The sequence below is a fragment of the Pleurodeles waltl genome, chromosome 5 (assembly GCF_031143425.1).
Source record: "Pleurodeles waltl isolate 20211129_DDA chromosome 5, aPleWal1.hap1.20221129, whole genome shotgun sequence".
Taxonomy (NCBI): domain Eukaryota; kingdom Metazoa; phylum Chordata; class Amphibia; order Caudata; family Salamandridae; genus Pleurodeles; species Pleurodeles waltl.
In genome coordinates this window covers 747,705,592-747,729,794 of record NC_090444.1, presented here as the reverse complement: position 1 = coordinate 747,729,794, position 24,203 = coordinate 747,705,592, and the positions used below count along the sequence as shown (strand labels likewise).

At 43.8% G+C, this 24,203-nt stretch overlaps 1 protein-coding gene across 1 annotated transcript in view; it reads left to right on the top strand.

The window, feature by feature from the left end:
* Window positions 1-24,203, top strand: part of LOC138296005 (two pore calcium channel protein 1-like) — a 538,306-nt gene that overhangs the window by 154,156 nt on the left and 359,947 nt on the right. Inside the window, exon 5 of the mRNA XM_069234709.1 lies at window positions 16,019-16,135. Coding sequence (XP_069090810.1) covers window positions 16,019-16,135 — 117 coding nt within the window. The remainder of the gene's footprint in view (window positions 1-16,018; window positions 16,136-24,203) is intronic.

Below are 24,203 nucleotides of genomic sequence, written 5' to 3'. Positions count from 1 at the left end.
GAAGAGGTCTGTTCCAATTCAACCATTTAATGGTTTTCCTCTTGAGTGAGTGATAGTTCTCATTTTCACCCAATTCTAGAGAGGGAACACCAGCCAACACCACCATGAGGCTATTAGCCTCTGGTGGTAAGTCGGGTCCTCGTGGTCTAGGGGCAGGCTTACCAGGGAGTATACGTTGGAGTGCTGGGCCATCTGTTTCTGGTGGTAGGATGTTAGAATTAGTAGGTAAAATTGGAACTGGGATAGCCATAGGTGGCTGTAAAAGAGGGGCGGCAGTGGTGCCCAAGGGAGGCCCGTGTGGATCGGTGGGTTTTGTATGTTGGGGAAGGTTCCTATTGGTAGATTGGACTCAGTGGTTCTACTCTGTTTGTTGTCCAAAATTTTTAGGGTGGTTAAAGTTGCCTCCAGAGTGGTCAGCCTGAATTCTATTTTCTGCAAGCTCTCGCTAATGGGCAACAAGAGTGATCTAATTAAGGATTCAATGCTCCCCAAAGAACTACCGGGAAGTAATGTGTTAAGTGGGCTCTTCCCTTTGTCGCTAATGGAAGCAGTGGTAATAATATTAGTGCCCTTGGGGGGAGTAGCCTTCTGCACATTAACTAAAGGCCTGTCCAACATAGGTACGGACTTGAGTGACTTTCCAAAATCAGAGTGGGGGATCTTTTTCTTCCCCTGACCACCCCTCATCTTCCTTCTGCGTTTATTTGGTGGTAGGTCATACACCTCTGCCACCACAGTTTGCTTTAGCTTATTAATCTTGATTTTGGCTCTGGTGTGTGTTTGGGTGAATAAGTCAACTGCCGAACTACTGGCAACTAATAGTGGAGTGGAGTCCGTAGTTTGTTTGGGAGGTGGGCCAGAAATGGGAGAACTATCCCGGAGTAATAGGGGAACGTCTTCTTGGGATGAAAGATCCGGGCTGCCATTGAGGGAACCTTCCTCTTGGGAGATAGGATAGGGAGTTATGTCACTGAGGGGCCTATTTTTCATGTGTTCAATCGAGCGACGACGCTCTGTCCTACGCATCTCCAGAGAGGTTTCGATTCCCCCATCACCCTTTACTGATTTAAAGTAATTGTCCAGAGTCCCAGTGTTGGCTCCCCCCTCCTTCGCTGCGGTTCCACCTAGGGCTGATGATGGCATACCCAGAACCTTTTTCGCATACCAAGTAGGATCAAGGAAATGCAGGTGAAAGAGAGTGGGCCCAGCCCAGCATCCTGCGTGCCCTGACGGCCACAGACGGTCCCGCCCTTGTCCCGGGCTTATCCCCGTGCGCTCCCGCGACGCGGAAGTAGCTGTTTGAATTTATAAGAGAAAAGTTAAGCTATGAGTGGAGGGAGCGGCCAGGTGACAGGAGGCGCGGGTTAACAGGACTGCTGGGAGACGTAGTCCTGTCCCGACACTCGCAGCCCTGCACTCGCCCAGTCCCTCACTGAAACTGTCCGTAGGTTTTGCACAAGCGGATCTCACGCCGCAGCGGGACCCGCGAAGCGGGTTCCGCAAGAAGTAGAGGAGAGTCCAAGGCAAACCAGCAGCAAACAGCAAGTCCGACGGTATCCTACATACATGCTAGTATTCTGCCTAGAATATTTCAATATGAATGCTTTTCGTGTTCAGTTTTTTCTTTCCTCAAGGTTTGTGTATTTATGAATTATTCTTGTAAATTAATTGTTTTATTGTTTGTTAAAATTGTTGTAAGGGAGGAGATGTGTTGGGTTCTTCTTTGCTCTTCTGGTTCCTCGTGCTGTGGAACCGACAAGCAAAGAACCTTGATAGTGGAATGTTGGTGGGGATTTGTGCTATGCGAGGCAGTTGGTGCCGGATACTGTGGAGGGAGGACGGGAGGAAGGAGCTGTTAGGAACATGCAAACTTAAATAAAGAAATATCCTGTTTACCTGGACTCAAGTGGACTGTGAGTCCTTTCAGGAGCAAAGTCCCTCTCTTGGTGATTCTCACATAATTGCCTAGCAAGAGCTACTCTGTTACGCCAGACCATAAAAACCGTCCCACATACTGACCTGTCAGACGAGCCCGTCAGGCACTGCCTGACTGCCCTGTAGGTCAGTACCACATTGGCTAGCAATGCTTCCTGTGGATCCCAACCGCTAAGGTCATTCCTCAGTAAACATCATCCATATGCCAGAGCAGTAGGCACCAGGAATAATCCTGAATAGAGCAACTGTTTATGTTCTAAAAATGTAAATTCATTCTTAGCACATATCAGAATTAAAACATACCATAAACTGTCTTTTTGAAAACTAAGGACCTCATTTAGATCTTGGCGGTGTAACTGCCAATCCGCGGTGGCAGCGGACCCAAAAAGACCATCAAGTCGACAATGTTCTGCCTGCTGTATTTAGATACATTGCGGCTGAGCCAAAGACCACCACGACGGAGTGCTTTTCCTAGCCGTCAGGCTGGCGGGATCCCGCCAACTCTGTTTAGATGTTACAGTCGTGCAGGTGGTGTACTGGTGGCAAATTGCTGACAGAGGGAGATGGTCACTTGACCCAGTTGCATCAGACAATGACACTGGCATGGAATAGAGGTAAGTCATACGCACACACTGTACCTTAGCCATATGTATCCTCCTGTTCTACACAACACACCACATATCAAACTTATATCCATTGCCATTCCACCACAACACAATACGAACATGCTGGAAACACACATTGCCATACATCCATGACACAACACCGACACAAATTGCTGACACTGCACCCATACATGATACAACCACAATAATCAACACAACCACACACCCATCTACACAAGCACACTCACACACAAGCACAACTACACACAATAGGGCAATGACAACCACACAGCAACACCACTCCCCTGAATCTTACATACAGCAACACAACAACGAACCCACATGGAAGTGGCAACCATACAGACACAACCACATCTCCCACTCTAGCTCCCTTCACCTCAACCAGCCAATTGCATCGGACACGCACACACACATACACGTACTGACTCACATACACAACTGGTAGCACAATATCACAAGTACAGGTCCCCTTACAATGTGCACACCTTGACATAGTTGATGGAAATTAATGTTATGTCACTGTGTTAACAACATTCATTTGGCAGTGAATACTGACACCACAATAACAGTTGTGTATGTGTGCGATATGTATCATGTACCAGTGTGCTCCCATCCATGTCCCACACAAATGTGATCCCGACATATGTATGTCACAGTAATTCAGAAATTACTGTGACATGTATATGACTGTAGTAGTCCAGTGCCCATATGCGGTGACCACACAACATACACAGCCAATGCGGGTTACCTACCTGTCAGTCTGGCGACAGGGAGGTCGCGTTTTCTCCATGGTCCTGTGACAGCAGCGACAGAAGGTGTTTTCCAGTCGTGTCCAGTCAAAAACAAAAGCAAAATGGGGAAAAATAGGTAGGTTTGTACGTCATTTCCCTCCCAATCCGCCAACTCAGGTGTGGCTGAGTTGGCTTGGTGGTAAGGCACATCCAAATCTGCTTGCTGGTTAAGGTGGCTGGAGTCCCGCTGTCAGCCCCAATTCTCAAGGCCACCATTGATGCAGCTGGAGATATATGGCAGAATGGGGGGGACTCGGGCAGTCTCTCTCCTATGGTCCTGCCAACATTTAAATCGGGTGGGCAACAGACTAGTTTTCTGACGGAGAACTGGCGGCAGGACCGTTACCGGCAAGATCTAAATCAGGCCCTAACTATTTCCCATTATGTGTTAATAACCCCTCCACATTTTCTGAACTATAATTTGGGGAAGTAATAGATTTGCAAAGGCAGAGCTTTCCTTGTGGACAGCATCCCCTTTGGGGATCAGCCAGGCAGCCCCAAGACAAGAAAGGCGCAGTACAGAGGATGTATTCTCAAATGGGAAACATTCTTTAAAAACCATTACTTGCCCCTTTATTGGACATTTGCTGCACATCTGTTGTTCTTTGTGGTCCTTCACCCTTGCATTTGAAGCCAATCTGTGGATTTTGGAAATTGCCATCTGCCCAATTAAGAATAATTAGGCAGATTGCTTTGCGAACTCCTGTGAATCAACGATTTTGGTACAACCCATTATTAAATTACACACACACATTCGCAAAAATGCACATTGTATTTTCTGTTTTGTGAATAGATGTTCATACAGTGGATCTATAAATACTAATTCGTTCAATGCATCCACTTTAAACCTATGGACAGATATACATTTTCTGACCTCAGTTAGTTCCCTAGATCCTCATGGGAACTTGTCTCCTAACGTTCTCAGGTGTGTAGTGAATCACAAATAAAGAACTATAAAAGGGGTATGCAGCAAGAATATAATGAATGCTAACATTGTGAAACGATGAGTGGAATGTATAGTTGGCCTTGTTGTTTTGCAGATTTCTCAAAGCTATCTGGCTGAGTGTGTTGCTGAATTATTTTCCCCTTTGTTTATTTTTTTCTTATATTTTACCCAGTAGCACTGCATCTCTTTCATCTGAAATGTAAAAGAACATAGACTTTGGTGGATTTAACGTTTGAGAGTTTATAGAAGAGAATTCGAGTAATTGACCTACGTGAAAGGGATTTGTTTTTCTGAAACTCTTGTATGGCTACTTTCTCGCACTTTGAAAGTTGTCATCCGCATATTTGAACATCCCTATTTTACCCACACCGCCCTGTACATACTAGACACTTTTTAGTTTCCTCTTCCCCAAATCTTCTTCCGCCTTCTCAAGTAAATCGTCTTATGGCTTTCTGCCATCATCATGGCGCTTCCCATTTTGTTTTCTTTCGTACACATCATGATAAGACAATCAATGTCTTCACTGCTTCCTTAGCTCCCCTTACTTCTTTTAGGCATCACACCTTATTCCTTGTTCCTGTAATATTAACTTTTGCTTAGTCCCTCTGCACGCCGTGTCTGTTCATCAACCCACTATTTTCCTATGCTTTCTTAATATCTTGGTGAAATCTCTATTCCCGTGTATGACAATTCCACACTTTCTATTTGAACTGCTTTCCTTACGTTAATGGTTTATAAAAAAGGGGTTTGACTAAAATGCAGTATTTCGATATTATTACCCTACTGGGTTAATCCATTGGTGCATTCCCGTATAACCATTTTTCCATCCCGCCCGTTCCAAGTAGATTTCATATGATAGGGGCAGAGAACCTACTTGGAAATGGCACGCTGGGAGAGTTAATTAAACAGATATTTATTACAGGCCGTGGGAAGTATGGTACAAATATCACAAGATTATACACTACAGTTTAGGTTTCCGAAAGCCCTACAGGATTAGGCAACAGATGCACCCCTTAGGGTAAACCGTGCTCCCCAGGACACAACTACCAGTAGAAATGCTACTGCCATAAATCACTTACCAATATAAATGATGACACATTTCCTCATGGGTCTTGAAGTGACATCCGCAGCATCTCGTTCCCTGGACACCAAGGGAATCACATTAGACATAGGTGTACATGAATTATGGTTCACTTATCAGCATTAAATATATTACGTAAAATCATATTGTTCCCCAAACATCAGCTTGCCATATTTTTAACATATGATTTATAGCTCAATAAAAACACTTTCATTTTTGTAAAATTAACTATTTATTCCTCAAATGCTTGTGTGGCATTTTCTGAAAATACCCATTTTTTAATGAAAATATCAGCAATAATTCTGGGCAAACAAGTTCTGTTTCCCCAAACAGAACGTTGCTATTGTCTTTAAACATCTTTTTCTTTCCAGACCCCAACTTTCAGAAACTAATCAATGGATGAGCATGATCACCACAAATGTGCTTGTAATTTTTTGAGTCAGCGATCACATGTAGAACATTCTCACTGCCACATTTTACATGATATGCCCATATATCATCATCACATGACAGGAATTCTCATTGTAAGCTACAGGTAGCCACTAGACATCCGTGATGCCCATCGGATGACTGTCCTATTCTAATGGTGGCCGTCATAATTCAAAAGGCCACCAAAGTGTGCCAGTGCCACCTTAGTGCAAGGGTGTGGGCATGATGTGCTGGGACGACCATTATGTCTTGGATGGCCACCATTATGGCTGAGCCACCATAACAACACCAGGTCCACAGTAGGCCATCGTCCCATTAAACAAATATGACTACAATGTGCCATACTACAATTATACAGTTGGTCTGCTGTCCTCCGTTCTCCTGGCAGTAGATGGTTAGCTTGGTGAGGCCCACCAGGGCCAATCCACAAGGCGCTGTGATAGGCCTCCAGTGGCATCTTGGGACAGGGAGCTGCAGCTATTTGCAGTTAGCATTCTACCTGGTTAGCAGCATTGACACACATTTTGCGAATACTCAGTCAGCCGTATGAAGACAATACTTTGATTCGGTGCTAGTGGTTTAATTGTGGCTGGCTTTGTGGATAAGAAATGTTGTCATTGCCTAGTCTGCCTCGCAGGTAGTGGAAGCACTCCGTGAACTCCGCCTACCTTTACAATAATTCTTCTGTCTTTGAACTATATGCTTTGCCAAACCCTCTCAATTATCGAACATCTCTGTGCAATTTGAGAAGTGGGCTAAGAGCTCAACATTAGATCTGGAGGTCAGAGCCGCACCAGTTTCATGCTTGTGGGTTGAAAATAAAATGATCTTTTTAGTTTTTTTTTCAGAATCCCAGTGTGAATGTGGCAGTTTTTATGATTTTGTTGTCCCTTCTGTGTAACTCTTCACCTCCTCTTTCCATGCAGCACAGGTTCAGCAGGGCGCAGTCAGTCTTCACATTTTCTCATGATCAGTTCCGGTGCAGCTCCTTCAATTGCGAGTCATCGTGCATTAATGTTTCACTACTTCATCAAGCCCATCACTGTCAGTGGCAGTTGCAACATCCATGTTGTCACTAAGGCATTACTTTCCTTGTTGTTTATCAACCAGCGCTGCACCTTCAGATTATTTAATCGAGATTTTCTGATATGATGACAGTAAAATATAAGATCTTACTTTGTTTATTACCTTATCAGGAATCGTTATTTTGCATGCGTCCATTTGAAGTAAGCATTGGGGTCTTCATATCCCCATTTTAAACAGCTGTTTAATAACACATTTGGTTTAAATAGTTATTCCTATTTGCCACATACAGAATAATATTGTGGGTTCCAGAATGTAGCTCTGCCTCAGACCATAACGTATGTTGAAGTTTGAAGCACCACAGTATTTATTGGTTTGCCCTTGTAGCCAGTTGTTCGTGTCGTGTTTTCAAAAGATTAGACAGTCTAAATACCTCCCCTTCCTTTAAGTTTACCCATGATGCTCTGCCTGTCTAGCCATCGAAAGGTGCACTGTAGTCCACAAATAGCAGTACACATTTATTTGGCACACCGGAGAGAGACAGCCATCTGGTATAATACAATAGCGTGTTCCTCAGGCATGCACTTTGTCTGAAACAAGTTTTACTTCTAGATATCAAGCCTCCTTTATCACTGCACTCATCAGTAATGACACCATTGACCTCACATATAATCTGCTGTGTGTTTCTACGGATGCAATTGATGCAATTAACCAGTAATTGCTAGGTATGCTAATATCACCATTGTTATAGATAAGTAAGAAAACACTATTTTTCCATGGATGTATTAATAGTACTGTGCTTGAAAAGAATTCTAAAACCAGTATCAATTTAATGTTGCAATTTGGGTTTCAGGTTAATATGGCTACTCAATTCCTATTCACAATATCAATACAACTTTATGACGATTGTGAGCTATTTTTTAATCAAAAGTAGCCCAAAGCAGCCAAGATGGCAGTCGCAGTTTAGGACTGAATTCAACCACCTACTTCATCCTTCACCATCCTCTGCCAAATTACCTCCTTTCTTGCCAGTGTGTCAGACCTCATGGTGCTGGCAGTTTGAAGCCTGTCAGAGCCCAGGTGAGCTTGGCTTCGGCAGTGCCACTCTGCCCTAAATGGCATGCCGCTGAACACTGTGAGCGGTGGTGATACCAAAGGCCTCAGAGGCCTGCCAGGGATATTGATGTCAGTTCCGGGCTGAGGCATAGGCGCACCAGCAATGACTGGAGCGAGTCAACACAGCCGCATGTGCAGATCCGGGCTTGTTGGGGCCACAGCAGAGAGCAGAGGTAAGTGGCAGGTGGGCCGGTGCGTGCATTCTTCCTGTGCTGCTTGGTGACTGGATTCACTGGCCCATGTGTGTTGGACCCTGGGCTTTGGCTCAACTGCATTTGCCCCAATACCCCACCCCCACTGGGTAGACGTAAGACCCCTGAAGACTGAGAATTGTGGCCTAGCAGGTCCAGAGACACCTGGGTCCTTACCCTGACAACATTTGCCCCAGTCAGGGCTGTAGGAGGACCTACTCACAGGGGGACATGACGATGGGGTCCTGGAGCCTGGTGAGTGGATTTGGGGAAGGCTTGCCTGCCTCAAAGACCTAAGAGTCAGCCACTGACATGGGAAGGCGCCCTGTCCCATGGGAGTCATGCAAGTCCGGTCGCCCAGGGAAACTTGTCCCACTGGTGATGCTGCAGTGGGCTTGGTTGGACACTCCCTGGGGATGTGCTTGCCTGTTCTACCACTGGACCGGGCCTGTCCATACTGGTAACCAAGCCTTGCTGGAATCTGGGAGCAGCAGCCCCAGTGCTCTCACACAAACAACTGGCTGCTTGTGTTGCCACCTGGGTAAGCAGGCCACAGTGCATTGGACCTCCTCATAGCCTACCTCTGAACCTAATATGCTGCAGCTGCCATGGGGAGGGACAAACCCCCACTGCTGGCACTGACACAGACCAAGATCGACCAGTATACAGCTGTGGCCTTCAGCAACACAGGACCCACCTCTAATTTAACAGTGCCACAATGTGATCTTGAACCATCTGACCTCAACACTATTCTCCTGGCAATCCAGGAGCTGAGAGAAGCAGTAGAGGCTAAGGTAGACCAGGTTAAGGTTGACGTTTCACTCCTACACAAAGACCTTAGGAATGTCACCAGTCGAGTCACTGAGGCCGAAAGTGTGTATCTTAAGGGGGAGATGATATTGGTAACCTTAAAAAAAATGTCTGCAAACTACTCTTCTCTAAGATAGTGCTCGGGGAATGTACTGAGGACACCGAAAATAGATCATGCAGGAAAAACCTTAGGCTTGTTGGATTCCTGAAGGGCTGGAGACTTCTGACACAAAGAGATTCCTGAAATAACGACAGAGACCCTGTGTCCCTGAAAGCTAACTGTCTCCATCATTTGTGGTGGAGAGGCCCCACAGGTCATTGACCCTAAGGTCCCCTCCTGGAGCACTGGCATGCCCACTGATATGCAACTTTCATGATAGGGATGCTATCCCTAAAGAGGCTCAAAAGCTACTCGACCTCCGATTTCAAAATTCACATATCATGATATTCCCTGACTACACAAGGGCAGTTAAGCAGTGCAGATGATTCTTTGATAAGGTTAAGTGAAAACTCCAAGCTCTCAATCTTCAATACATGCTTATTTTTCCAGCAAAACTGAAAATAATCTTTATAGCTAAAATCCACTTCTTTGAGACACCTGACTAGGCCTGGGAATGAGCAACAGAGTGTCAAGAATCCCCAAGGTGCCTCCTGCATGATCTGTCAGCATCTCCAGGGATTAGGGTTAAATCATATTTCTCTTCTTCATGTTTCTAAGTAAGCAAAATGTGCTGTGTTACACAATTGGTTTTTATCAATGCTTGTTTTACCAATGCTTGTTTGCTAATGTGAGCAGGTGTAGACATGTGCTTCTAATTGGGTGTGGTGTAGACATGTGCTTCTAATTGGGTGTGGTGACTCATCCACATGTGGAAACTCAACTGCTTTCCTGATTGGCTTTAAATAGCAGAGTGAAGCATGCCTCCCTGCTTGCCTTTGTTTTGCTTCCTGCTCTCAGCATCTGATTTGGCAGTCCAGCGCCTGCTGTCATCCTCATATTCAGGACTTTTGAGGCAATTCTTTTCTTTGTTCCTGTACCAGCTGACACCACTCATTCCCCCAGCACTCCGGAAAAGCCTGCAGCTAAGTGACTAGTATTCTCCAGGGAGTTTTTTCTTTGAGCGCTCCCCTTTCCTAGAACAGCTGGTGTATTTCAGACCTCGGATTTTGGCAGAGTTCTTATCTTGAAGAGCCAAATGCATTTCTGAACATTCTACATTATTATTGTAGTTACTTGCCTAAATGTGCTTCAGGAAATCTGCTTGAGCTCAAGTACTACAAAAAGTGACAGTGTAATTTTAAAAGAGCATTTACGTGACTTTTCTTTCTCTAACAGCATAACTCTTGGATTTAAATTGTGTCATTCATGCCAGTGTTTCAGGTTTGAGGAATTTGCTTTTGAAGGGTTTTTCACACACACAGTGAAACCAAATCAAACTGTGCCACCCTAACTGTTTAAACACAGAGTGGACATTTGTATTTCTTGGATTGTTTTTGTTCCTCTTAGATTAACCCTATGCATGCAGGAAAGTTATACGTGATATAATTAATGCCCTTGTTTGTCTTTCTTGTGCATGATAAGTGCAACCACAGTTCTAATTGTAGTGTGCAACAGTGAATCTCTGTGAAGCCAGCCTTAGTGTTGCAGTACTTATTGCTATGGTACTCAGTTTGGGTTTTTGGTAATGCAGCGTTAGTAATTGTGCCAACAGTTATTATTATTATCCAAGAAAAGTGCTGGAGCATCCCGGTGTTCTTCTATTGCTCCCGTGCCCATATCAGAAAGAGAGATTCAGTTTCTAGGAAGTTGAGTGCACTAACTCTACTATCACTCTGTCAACAACGACCTGCCCCCCCAAAGATACAGGGTGCTTGGCTGGACCGGCAAGACGTGGCAGTGTTTTGTCTCTTTCTCTTCCACTCCCCCATTCCTTTTGGTACACCAGCCGGGGTTTCTGTGTCCACCTGGACGTGCCAAGAGGTGTTCCAGGAGGTCAGGGGGCATACCATCGCCCCTGCAGACATCCTGCTTTTCAGCTGAGTGGCCCCTTCTGGACACAGAGAGGAGAGAGCTTGCTGGACTATTGAGATTGGAGACACTGAAGCAAGAGCACTGCTGACTTCTCTCTGTTCAGATTTAAATCCATCCAAAAGGAAGCAAACAAGATCCTGCAGGAACCGAATACTCAGTTGCACTTGCCAAGACTCCTGTCTCTAAAGTGCAACATAAGTCCCCCAATGGCAACAGGCAGGCCGAAAGACAAACATGCACACAGGACCTCATTGGTTCTCAGGTTGAGAACCCAGCTGGCCCATCAGGATGATTCACCCAAACAATGTTGCATCATGCTGGAAGGGAATCATACCCCACGGAGGAGCTGTGCTCACCTATAATACATTAGGGAATCTGTTTAAGAATTTGACATGTTATCATGAAACAAAGGAGGTTCCCATCGTATGCCTAAATCCGGAAGGGGCACTACCATCATCGGGGTGATTTTAATGCAGTCTTTAGTCTACAAGTGAACTCAACTCGCTCCCCAGGGACAGGCTTCAATCCTGGTCCCTCCAGCTTGCCGCCTGTATTGAATTCAATGGAGTTATGCAATGCTTGGAGTATTTGGTACCCCCATACCTTGCCTACACCCATACCGGGATCTGCCCACAAGACAGTGTAACGCATTGACATCCTACTATCTCAGCCACGGATGACACTCATATGTCCAAGGTCAACATCCTTCCTCAGTGGGTATCTGACCGCACACAGCTCACATTGTATCTGGCGTTCCCTGAGCCCACCAGCAGACCCATTTGGCACCTAAATGCATGGTACCATACTGACCAGCAACATTCTGACTACTTGTCTTTGTGATTCATTCCTACTTTGAGACCAATCAAGGTATGGTGGAGTCAACGATAACCCTCTGGTAGCCATAAGCCAACAATCAGAGGTCTGGCAAACAGGTATATCTGAGGCAAAGAGAAGAAGAAACTTGTGCAAATCACAACCATACTGTCCCAAATCCTCTCCTTAGAACATCAGGCTCTAAAAAAGGCATCAACTGAACTCACCCATTGTTTGGCAGTGGTAAAAGCCTGGGTGAGACAAATATCTGATAGGTTTACGAACATAGAGATAAATCTGGGAAGCTCCTATACTGGCTGGCCACTAGAGAGTTTACTTCCAGAGTTGTCTCCTGAGTTGTAGACCCCAAGAGTCGACTAAAGGTCTGTACTTCTGAAATTCAAGTGTTTGCTGACTATTATTGGGAATTATATAACCACAAACAGAGGACCCTAAGGGAAGTGGCACCCCAAATGCTAGCCGAGATCCCACTGCCCTCGATTCCCATTCACTAGCCCAAAACCTTGACCAGCCAATCACAGCTGATGAAATAGAAGTGGCGCTTTCAGATATGGCTCCATGCAAAACACCAGGCACAGATGGTTTCCCTGGTAAAGACTATGGGAAATTCATAATGTGCTGGTCCCCCACTTGCTCGCCTTGTACACTGAAGCAACTATAAAGGGTTCCTTTCCCTCTGAGTCTGACCCAGCCGCAATTGTGGTTATCCTTAGAAAAGGCCACCCATTGAAAAAACGTACCTCGTATAGGTCCAGCTCCCTAATTATTTCTAAGATCCAAGGGGGTTATTACAACTTTGGAGGAGGTGTTAATCCATCCCAAAAGTGACGGTAAAGTGACGGATATACCACCAGCCGTATTACGAGTTCCATAGGATATAATGGAATCTTAATACGGCTGGTGGTATATCCGTCACTTTACCGTCACTTTTGGGACGGATTAACACCTCCTCTAAAGTTGTAATAACCCCCCAAGTGTTCGCCAAAGTTCTAGCTAACCAACTGTGATACAGTTTGCCCTTTTTGGTCCATCTGGACTAATGTGGCTTTATGCATACTCACGGTACACGACACAGCATTCGCAGAATCCAAGTGACCCACTCCCAAATGCACCCCCGCCGTCATCCTTCCGCCCTACTCCTAATAGATTTTTTGAGAAGGCCTTCAACACGGTTGATTGGTCCTTCCTGAACAGTGTCCCAGGACAGGGCAGGGTATAGGCATATTTTCATAAGCTTACCAAGCTTTTGCACTCAGAACCATCCGCACAAGTTAAATGGTTCATTCTCTGTCCCCTTCCCCCAAATGTAGAGGCACCGGTCAAGGTTGTCCTCTCTCCCTTCTCTTCTTCACCCTAGCAATTGAACCCCTAGCATGGATCACACTCTGCGAAGCCTAACTACAAGATTGACCATGAGACATTGAACCCAAGAGAATTGCACTACATGCAGATGGCGTTCTGCTGTTTCTGACCAGTCCACAGACATTGAGCCCTCGCTACCTAGCAACACTCAACATCTATGAGGAGGCTTCAGGACTAAATAAAATAAATGTAGTAAATAAAGCAAGGTCTGTATGGGTAAAGATAAAAGGTGACTCTAGTGTCTACTGCTGGCTGGCTGAGATCCCAATACACCTCTTAACCTTCTGATACTTGGTTATGCACATCTCTGTGTTACTAGAGTCTACATGGAGCCACAATTTGACACCCCTCGTTACTAATTTGAATAAAGATCTTCAGAAATAGGCGTGACTCCCTCTTCATGTTTTGGGCCGGGTGACCCTCTTTAAGGCATTATATTGTTACTGATATTTGTTCCAAAACCTTTTTCTCCCAATATCATCCACTCCTTCCTATAGGTGGGTGGTCACTCCCAGATCATCTTTGCCTAACTGTTGATAGTTTCTTTGCAGTGGAGGAATGGGAATGACAGACCTACCATGTGACTATCGGGCCTCACAGTTGATTGATATTAACAACTGGCACAATGGAGGATAGGATGACTCAGCCTACCAAAAACTTGCAACTGCAACACTCACTTACAGCTAATATTCTCCCTGAAATATCATTTCTGAATTCACCCCTCTTGAAGCCAAACTACTGATGGGGAAGATCACCACAGGCACCGTTTCACAGGTGTATCAATCCCTGGTCATTAATGCACCAGACCAATTCACCAGACTGAATCTGAGGTGGGAGGCATGGGTCGGCAAACTAGATGATGCAGACTGCAGAGGGAGATGAGGATGCCCTGTGAGTATTTCCACACCCCTCAGGCTGATCTAGCTTTACTATCATCACTCAATCTGTATGGCCCACCTGCGACTCCCGAGAGATGGTAAGGTTCCCAGACTACCTGCTTCCACAGTTCTGCAACAGAAGCAGATTTTTTTTCATATGGTCTGGTCTTGTCCTGTGATGCCCTGATTCTGATGAAGGATAATGCAAGAGCTATTGTTAGTGCTAGACCGACCAATAGACCTTCCCCTAGAGTCTCCGTATTGGACTTGCTTGAGGACCTAGATGACCCAAGAGTGGAGCGCATATTTATTGGGGTAGCCCTGCTATTCACCAAGTGAGAGGTTTCCTGGAAATGGAAATCCACAGGTTCTCCCACAGTTGCCGTATGGCAGGCGGGGTGAAGTGATTCGCTCAACAACAACAACCCATCTATGTTGCTACTGGCTGCACACAAAAACACAGGAAGATCTGGGCTAAATGATGGGAATATCATGGGCTGAAACTAGATTATTCATTATTTTATATCTATGAACAATGGTATTATCTGCAGCACTGTGGTGTAACTGATTGTATTTTATTGGTGTCTGGAAAACAATAAAACCCGTTTATAAAAAAAACCTTGGAAGTAGAAGGTGTCCTCAATCTGGCTCAGAAATTTGGAGCTCCCAAATTACTGATGAAACAAAGTGCTAAATTCAATTTAAAAAAAATCCTTCCCCCAAAAGCTACCACCATCTCTGAAAACAAATCAGCTTATCCCTATTAATGCAGAGTGATACACAGTCATCACACCTCTCCCTGAGAATTTGACAGAAAACCATCATAATGTGTCAAATTGTTGTCTGATTTCAAATCTTCATTACCATGAGAAAATCCTTGAGAGATGAAAATCCTTGGGAGAGGAGTTAAGACAATAGCATACTTCCCAACCAACATTTTGGGTTCAAATAAAAGTGAGGAACTAAATCCTTTGTAGGCACATAAGAAACACTCTTTGTCACCCTGGATAAAGTCAAACCAGTAATCCTGTGATCTCCTAGTGGCATATGATACTTCTTCCTAAAAGACTTGACTTGTGGGCAGGTGTGATAAACACTTCCTTTAAAATGGATGCACTCCTTCCTGTAAGACTGCAAACAATAGTGCCTTCATCTCAGATGGCATAAACTACTATTCTTAAACATTTACATTTTCCAATTTACACAAATGGTGGATAACTACCAAGTCCAATTCCAACTGCACTAGCCTAACCACTTGCAAGGAGATAAAAATATTAGGAGCCATCTTTGATGCCAATTTGCCTCAGAGACAAATACAGTAGATAAAGTTGTCAACTTTCAGCTATCGCTACTATGGAAAATCTTTCCTTGATGGTGAACCAAATATATAATGGATGTAACTCAGGTTTTGGTAAGGGTTCGCCTTATCTCTTGAAACATCATGTACACTACTCTCACAAGGAAACATATAGACACACTGAAAATAGTATGGAATCATACTCTGCCAGATTATACCTTACCTTAGGAAACGTGAATTGAAACACCACTCATCCTTTCAGGAGACATTCCATTGTGGTTCACAGCAGAGACATACTTTAAAGATAAACTCCATCAAAATAAGTTTGTTTCATTCATACAGGCTCATCCTACTGCAATCCCCATAGTATTGGAAATGTAGGGGCCTACCTTCCCATCTGTACAGGTGCAGCACAATGAGCACTTTATTTTGGGATGTTTCTGGTGACGTATAACAAGCAAAACGAGGAGTGGATTTGGGGCAAGTATTTTCCTTATTTGAAAACAAAGCCTATTTGAAGGCAAATTTGAAAATTTGTAATGCACAATCTATTTACAAATACTGTAGAACTAAGCTTGTGAATATTATGTGCCTGGTTTGGTTTGATATACCAATATAATACCCTTTATTGATCATAAGTCTGTGGTTTTCTCTGATTATTTTATAGTTGAATTTAATTGATCTGATTATCTACGGGGCCCTTACAGTTGCTGGAGTGAATAGTGTACGGTGGTCTAGAGTGCTGAGACCCATCTTCCTCATCAACTTTGCTGAAACTCGCCAGGTAAGGATTTTTTTTAGATTTCATTCTTTCCTGAATTTGCAGGATTTTATCGACAAAAAACTTTTTTTTGTCTGAGACATTAGTATGTCAACTGTGCAGAATGAACAATTGCCCTGGAAGCTGACCCACATATATTTTCATGTCTCTCCAGGAGAGCCATGGTGATGTGAAAACTTTCTATGGTGGTTGTGTGCTTCTTTTTGAATTTTCAAAGCACTCGGGTGAAGGATATGCCTCCACAGGGCTGTGTGGCATTATTTAAAACCTACGCTCCGGACTCCTACTAAACACATAGACAGTCATCCCTCTTCTATGTCTGTGGAAAATAGATGACAGATCATAGTCTTTTTTATGTCAACAGGGAGCTGCAGCCATTAGGTCAGTGAATGCTTTCTAGTTCCCCAGTCACATTAACATAATAATTTCCCTTATTCAATTCCTCCATATTTCCTCTCCAAAACTGGAGTGCCTTTGTCTTGAAAAACTCTGCAATCTGTTCTCCAGTTTCTTTCCTTATTACACTGTCTATCGGAATGTGTGTGTACTTAGCAGATAAAACTAAAATGGAATTTGCTCCTTAGGCTGTAGCAAAACCCCACTCTCTAGTCCTGTACCCTGCTATGGATACCATATTAAGAGAAATGGTGACATGTCACAACCTCTCCTCATACTCACAGTATCTTCTAGGATGGTGGACACTGCTTCCACCTCTACATCTTACTTGGCCACAAGGATGGGGAACCAGTCATCTCAGGCAAAAGTAATCCTACTTAGACAGCTGGATATCATGTGATCACACAGCTGATTACAAGTGGCTGGCAGGAGTGTTATTGCACACGGTAAAGTCTCCCATATTTGGAATTTTCAGGTTGGCTTTATTGAGTCCAGTAATGATTTTTCTCATTTTGATGGAGAAAACACAGGCTTTGGTGCTTTCCGCATTAAAATCCGTCTCTCCTGGTACTTTAATGATCCTTTCCCCCTGTTAAATTTCAGTAGGTGTGACCTGTTGAAATGAATCCAGGGTTGTGACCATTCTCGCACAGGGTAATTACTGTGTGGTAAATTTTGCACCACTTATAATTGCAATCCCTGTGCAAACAGGTGTTGTTGCAGGTATTGTAAAAAACCTTGCGTCCTTGTAATCGGGTTCTTTGGCTGCAAAAATATATTATGCAAAAACATAGATTGCCAAAATATTCATTTTATGTAAGTAGTCCTCTACAAAAATGTCAACATGCACCTAGTCCCAATATCACACATTTGCCCTAAATATACATTGAGTGGCATTAGAATTACACATTGACCGATTTGTAAAATATGTGGGAATTGAGTCTGACTGGGTGTGAGAATTCAGTACAAGTTAAAATTCCTGTAGGAGTACATTTATGCACTTTCAAAGTTTTGTATTTTATATTACTGCAATTCATGTTTCCAGTCACCAGACAGAGGAAGCCAGGAAACTGATCCATGTTTCATAGAGGTGGAACAAAGGCCAAATGTGGATCTTGGCAACCACAGAGAGTATGACTGGAACTTCAGTGGAAGCACTAGGGAAAGATTTTCCCCCCAGGGCATGGGTTGCAACCAAGTGACACCACATAATGAAGGTGGAGGCTTGCCATGTGGTCAAATGAATACTAGTGTGTGCAGACATTGGAGAGTGGCCAATTGGTGGGCAAAAGTGTAATAGCAGCAGCCATCTTGGACTGGGCATTTCCTTCCAGAAAAGGTGGAGAAAACCCCAATAAGCCACTGCATCCTGTTAAAGCCAAATTTGTCTGGAAGAGAAATGACAGTCAATATACACAGTCATGGTGATTAAACAAAGCAAATGTTTTTATTTATTTATTTTTTTATTCAGCACTTAAAACTTGCATTACATATATTCATCCAACTTAAAACATTGCCTTATACATTGATGCTAGACATATTTACTTATGACATTGAATTTGTTGAATTTTTCAAAAACAAGCATCTTAAGTTTACATCCTCAGCTTCCCCTCTCCTCCACCTGATTTATCACAGAGTTAGTCATATTAGCCCATATCCCTTGATATTTTGGCATGGCTCCTATCCGCTGGGCATACAATTTTTCTTTTACCCTAGTGGACTCCATTTTCGTCTCCCATTGTGCATATGTCGGGGGACTGGTGATTTCCATGCCTGCAGAATAAGTGATAAGGCTATTACAGTACCCACAAATACCATTTGTCTGGATGGAATAGAAATATTTGTAGTTTACGTAATGCCCCTAGGGGTAATCACATGGCCTATCCAGGAACTCATCCTCTGAAAAATCAGATCCCAGTACTTTTCCAGAAATATACAAGAAAAGCACATATTTATCCAATCCCCCTGAGATTTTTGACAACGTGGACAGGAGCCTGATGTCTCTGGATGCATTTCTCTTATCATAATGGGGGTATAGTACAACAACCACTTAGAAAACAGGGTAATCCTTTTAAAGTTCGCCCCTCTAAGTGCTTTATACGATACCTCATTGTGTTTTCTCCAATGCTGTATCTCTATCTTACATCCTGTCATGTTGGCTATTCGCACCAAAAGTTGGGAGATTACCTTGGTTGACACTGCACCCTGAAGTAGTTTATACCATTTACCAATTCCTAATTGATTATCGTAAAAGGCCTGAGCAATGGCTTTATCAGCGCCATTCAGTGATTGTCGCGCTGAATGTAAGGAGTGCTGGATTTGGCAATATGCATTTTTTTTTATTTTCTGGAATATCACTTACACCCATTACACACTGTGCCCATGTTTTAAAGCGATCTGCTAGATAAAAATCCTCTAAAGTCATAAAGCCCATTGCTTCCCATTGCTGTACATTGCCTTGACTTAATTCCACTCCTAAAAGCCAATAGTCCCTTACTCGCAGGAACGAGTATGCCTTATCAATTTGGTACTTGCCCTTTATCTGTGATATGGTTAATTGAATCATAACCAGCAATTTATACCTAACCCTTTTTGGTAGGTGAGGGACTTTCAAAAAGCGTGAAAGTTGAATATTGGTTTCTAGCATCATCTGATTGAGATAGAAATAGAATTTTGGCTTTTGCGCTACTCTTGACGCCCAATCCAATACAGCTGCTTCATAATAAACCGCCATATTGGGGTGAGCTAATCCCCTGTCTTCCATCATCAAGAACCCAAGTACCCCGAGCCAATAAATGAGCTGCACCTTGCAATGGGTTTTCATTCTATACCGGTTATATAGCAGTTCATTTGCTGAAATATAAAGAGTGAAAAATAGGTATCAAGAAAACCTTTGTATTTCCAAAATGGGCACAAGATAAGGTGTTGAGAAGCAATGGTTATTTACACATCTCTGAATTCCGGAGTGCCCGTACTAGCATGTGAATTACAGGGCATTTCTCAATTACACATCTTTTTTACACACTGTCTTACATTTGGCAGGAAAAAATGAAGAGAACGACAAGGGTCAATAACACTTGTTTTACTATTCTGTATTCCCCCAGTCTCCCGATATAAATGGTACCTCACTTGCATGAGTAGGCCTGATGCTTGCGACAGGAAACGCAACATGGACACATCACATTTTTACATTGAAATCTGATGTGTTTTTTGCAAAGTGCCTAGCTGTAGATTTTGGCCTCTAGCTCTGCCGGCAACTAGGGAAACCTAGCAAACCTGCGCATTTTTGAAAACTAGACACCTAGGGGAATCCAAGATAGAGTGACTTGTGGGGCTCTCACCAGGTTTTGTTACCCAGAATCCTTTGCAAACCTCAAAATTTGGCTAACAAAACACTTTCTCCATACATTTCGGTGACAGAAAGTTCTGGAAACTGAGAGGAGCCACAAATTTCCTTCCACCCAGCATTCCCCCAAGTCTCCAGATAAAACTGATACCTCACTTGTGTGGGTAAGTCTAGTGCCCGCAGCAGGAAATGCCCCAAAACACAACATGGACACATCAAATTTTCCGAAAGAAAACAGAGCTGTTTTTTACAAAGTGTCTAGCTGTGGATTTTGGCCTCTAGCTCAGCAGGCACCTGGGGTAACTAGCAAACCAGCACATTTTTTCAAAACTAGACACCTAGGGGAATCCAAGATGGGGTGACTTGTGGGGCTATGACCAGGTTCTGTTACCCAGAATCCTTTGCAAATCTCAAAATTTGGCCAAAAAACACCCTTTCCTCTCATTTCGGTGACAGAAAGTTCTGGAATCTGAGAGAAGGCACACATTTCCTTCCACTCAGCATTCCCCCAAGTCTCCCAATAAATATGATACCTCACTTGTGTGAGTGGCCCAGGTGCCTGCAACAGAAAAATGCCAAAAACCTGTAGAGATTGAGGGGATAGCCCAGTGACTTGATAAGCACATATTTTTCTTTTATACATCTTTTAGGCTGACTCTGCTTTGGGGACCCACACAAGTGAGGTATCATTTTACTTGGGAGACTGAGGGGAACTCTGGGTGGTAGGAAATGTGTGCAGCAGCGGTGCATCCTACAAAGAAAAGTGAGGAAAAATGCTTTTTTAAGCAAATGTTGAGGTTTGCAGAGGAGTCTGGGTAAGAAAGTGTTGGGGGATCCAGGCAAGCCACACCTCCTCGGACTCCTTTGGGTGTCTATTTTTATAACATGTCTGGGTTTGGTAGGTTTCCCTAGATGAAGGCCACACCCGGGACCAAAAACATAGGTGCACCCCCAAACACAGGTAGTTTTGCAATAGATACATTTGATGTGTCCACCTACTTATGTGTTGTTCCAAACACAAAAATTGTGAAAAGAAACGCACTTTGGTTATGTTAAAAAGACCCCTCACCCACCAACCAAGTTGGTGGCATGCTTCATCATCAGGGGCCCACCTGAGACACCTAGCGTGTCACAGGTGTGCTGCGACGCCTGATTACAGCGGAGCAGGTTTTGTCATTTTTACCACACATAATGGTCGAATTTGGCACAAGGGTGAGTGATGGTTCAGTGGATCAAATTTTATTAACAAGAGATTTCACAGAAATGAAATGCACTGTTAATAACTGAAAGGCCAAAAAACTGAACCAATGACTCGCAGCTTGTGAGCTGTAAAGCCACGACAAGGCACCAACAGCTTTACAGTCCCTTCACACACCTTCCATACATGACATGCACAAGACCATTCACGCCGCCAGCCACGGGCCCAGCACATTAAACACTCGCATCGACCCACAGCGCCACTCAAGGGCAGACTCACTTTCATACGCCCACATGCCTGATACAGCAATCGCACCAGCTGATGAGTGTGTGGACTGGTGTTTGGCTGGCACTGCCAGCCAGGGCCACCCCACTCACACCCCAAGCCAAGCACCACCCCACTCACACCGCCAGCCAAGCGCCACCCCATGCACACTGCCAGCCAAGCGCCACCACCAGCACACCGCCAGCCAAGCGCCACCCCACGCACACCGCCATCACTTTTTGTTGTTGTTTTTAAACAACAAAGAAACCACTAATTATAAATAAGTACAAAACTACAAACACAAAAGCTGTAACTGAATATATGTCTGTAATGCCAACTGTGAAACGGAACATATAAAAATATAAAACAGCAGTATATGCTCACGGAATTTCCCAATAATTCTTCTGTGTGTGGTAGCTCCTGAAACAGCCACCCACACACAGCCCAGGTTTTGAAGGACAATCAGGGCAGTACATCCTATTCTCCTTCCTGATACCTCTTCTGCACAGAGTGTACATCTCTTAGCAGGAAAGTTTTTTTTTTGGCTGTGGGAGGAATGTGCTCAGCAAAGGGACTATCTTTCAATCTAGCCACATCCTCCACCACTGCTTCTCTAGGAACTCTTGCCTGTTCCAGCACAACAAGGCTCGTTATGATAGACTCCTGAAATTTCACAAATGTCATCCTTGACTCTGGAGAAATCCTTGAACACGACAAAAGCATTAAAAGTTGCCAAGCGGAACAAGTGAACCGCTAATTTCTTATACCAAACATAAGACTTACGAGCAGCAGTGTAAGGTTCCAACCTCTGATCTACTCTATCAACAACACCCATGTGCTTATTATAGTCTAAAATGCACACAGGTTTGCGCACTTTGGCAACCTGACCCCAAACAGCCACAGGTGAAGTTCTCTCATCATGGATGGTACTTAGCATGTACACATCCCTCTTGTCTACAAATTTCAGAGCTAGCAGCTCATCATTCCGCAAGGCACTGCACTGTCTCTTCTCACGTTTTTTACAGACAAGCTCTCTTGGATGGCCTTTCTGATTAGAGTGGATTGTGCCACAAGGAACAGTGTCCACTATGAACAACTGAACTCCTCCAGTGTATAAGTTATCTACATATAAATGGTGAGCTTTGTTAAACAGTCTTCTACCAAGTTCTCACACAAGTTTCTCACTAACTCCAAAAGAGGGCGGAAAACCAGGGGGGTCAATATTGGAATCCCTACCAGTGTAGACCGGAAATTATAAACATATCCTGTACTACTTTCAGACAGCATATACATCTTAATTCCATACTGTGCCCTCTTGCTAGGAATGTACTGCCTAAAAACCAAGCGACCCTTGAACAGGACCAAAGACTCATCTACAGATATTTATTTGCCTGGCATATACATCTTAATTCCATACCGTGCCCTCTTGCTAGGAATGTCATGCCTAAAAACCAAACGACCCTTGAACAGGACCAAAGACTCATCTACAGATATTTATTTGCCTGGAACATAGATCTCTGAAAACCGATCTACTAAATGATCAAGGACAGGTCTAATCTTAAAAAGACGGTCAGAATCAGGGTGATCTCGTGGGAAGGCTAAAGCATTATCTACAAAATGCAACATCCGAAGAAGAAGCTCACACCGGTTACGACTCATGATGGCAGGAAATATAACAGTTGCCATCAAGGGACTAGTACACCAATATGAAAACAGTGATGGCTTCCTTATCAGCCCCATCAAAAAAGTTAAACCCAAGAACTTTTTCAACTCTTCCAGACTTGTGGGAATCCACCGGCTAGGTCTAGAGTGTGGCCTAAGTCTGGCAGCGTTGTCCCTCAAAAACTGCTCTGCATACAAATTAGTCTGCTCAACAATCTCTTCCAAAATATATTGTCCATAAACAACTCCAAAAAGTTGAGGGGCAAAAAGTTTTCCATATTAACTCGACACCCTGGGAAACCAGTAAACACAGGCAACTGTGGCTGCTCCTTGTTTGGTGCAACCCACGTGTCAGGTCTTCCAATGGGAAGCCTTTCAGCCGCTGGCTCCTGCAACATCGGCACATCATTGTCCTCCTCTAAATAGGCCCTTCATCAGCACTGAGAGTGGATTCATCATCAGATGATTCCTCTCTGACAGAAAATTCACTTCCAGAAACTTGCACTTCCTCCTCTGCCTCAAATGCAGACTCCGTCTCACAATCATGGTCAGAAGACGACTCAAAAAGCACACCAACAACCTGCTGAGCGGTCATCCTACGGCTAGCCATGATCCTTCCTACAAAAATTAACTGGACATATGCACCACCAACAACCAGCACTGTGTAAGATAAGTAACAAAGTGTAACTTTATCACTAAGAGTTATAAACTCAAAAACTATACCGCTCACTTGCCTGAAAATGCTTGACTCACCAGCAACTACTCTGCACAGCCACAGCAATCACCAATGATATCCCACTAAAAAGAGGAAAAAAAGCAAATTAAACATAAGACAACACAATAGTCATTGTGCATAAATCTAAAGACAATTTCACACACAATCCTGCATTTAGTACACCACCTACAAACATGTCATTCATGCATAGCAACAATACTCCTATGGAGTAAATGTATTTACTTACCTAAAGCATGCAACTACGCATACCGCAGGACAACCCCTGCCAAAACTGCAACAAGCCACAACAAAGGAAGCAAAAGCTTTGAACTAGAACAAGAAAGAAGAAATAAACTGTTATTATCATAAATGCAAATACCTCGCCAGTTGACAAACACCCCGCCACCAACCATTTTTAAATGTTCCCTTGTATCTAGTGTTTTCTGCTTGGGGGCAGATGGGCCTAAAAAAAATAGGCCAGTCTGCCCCA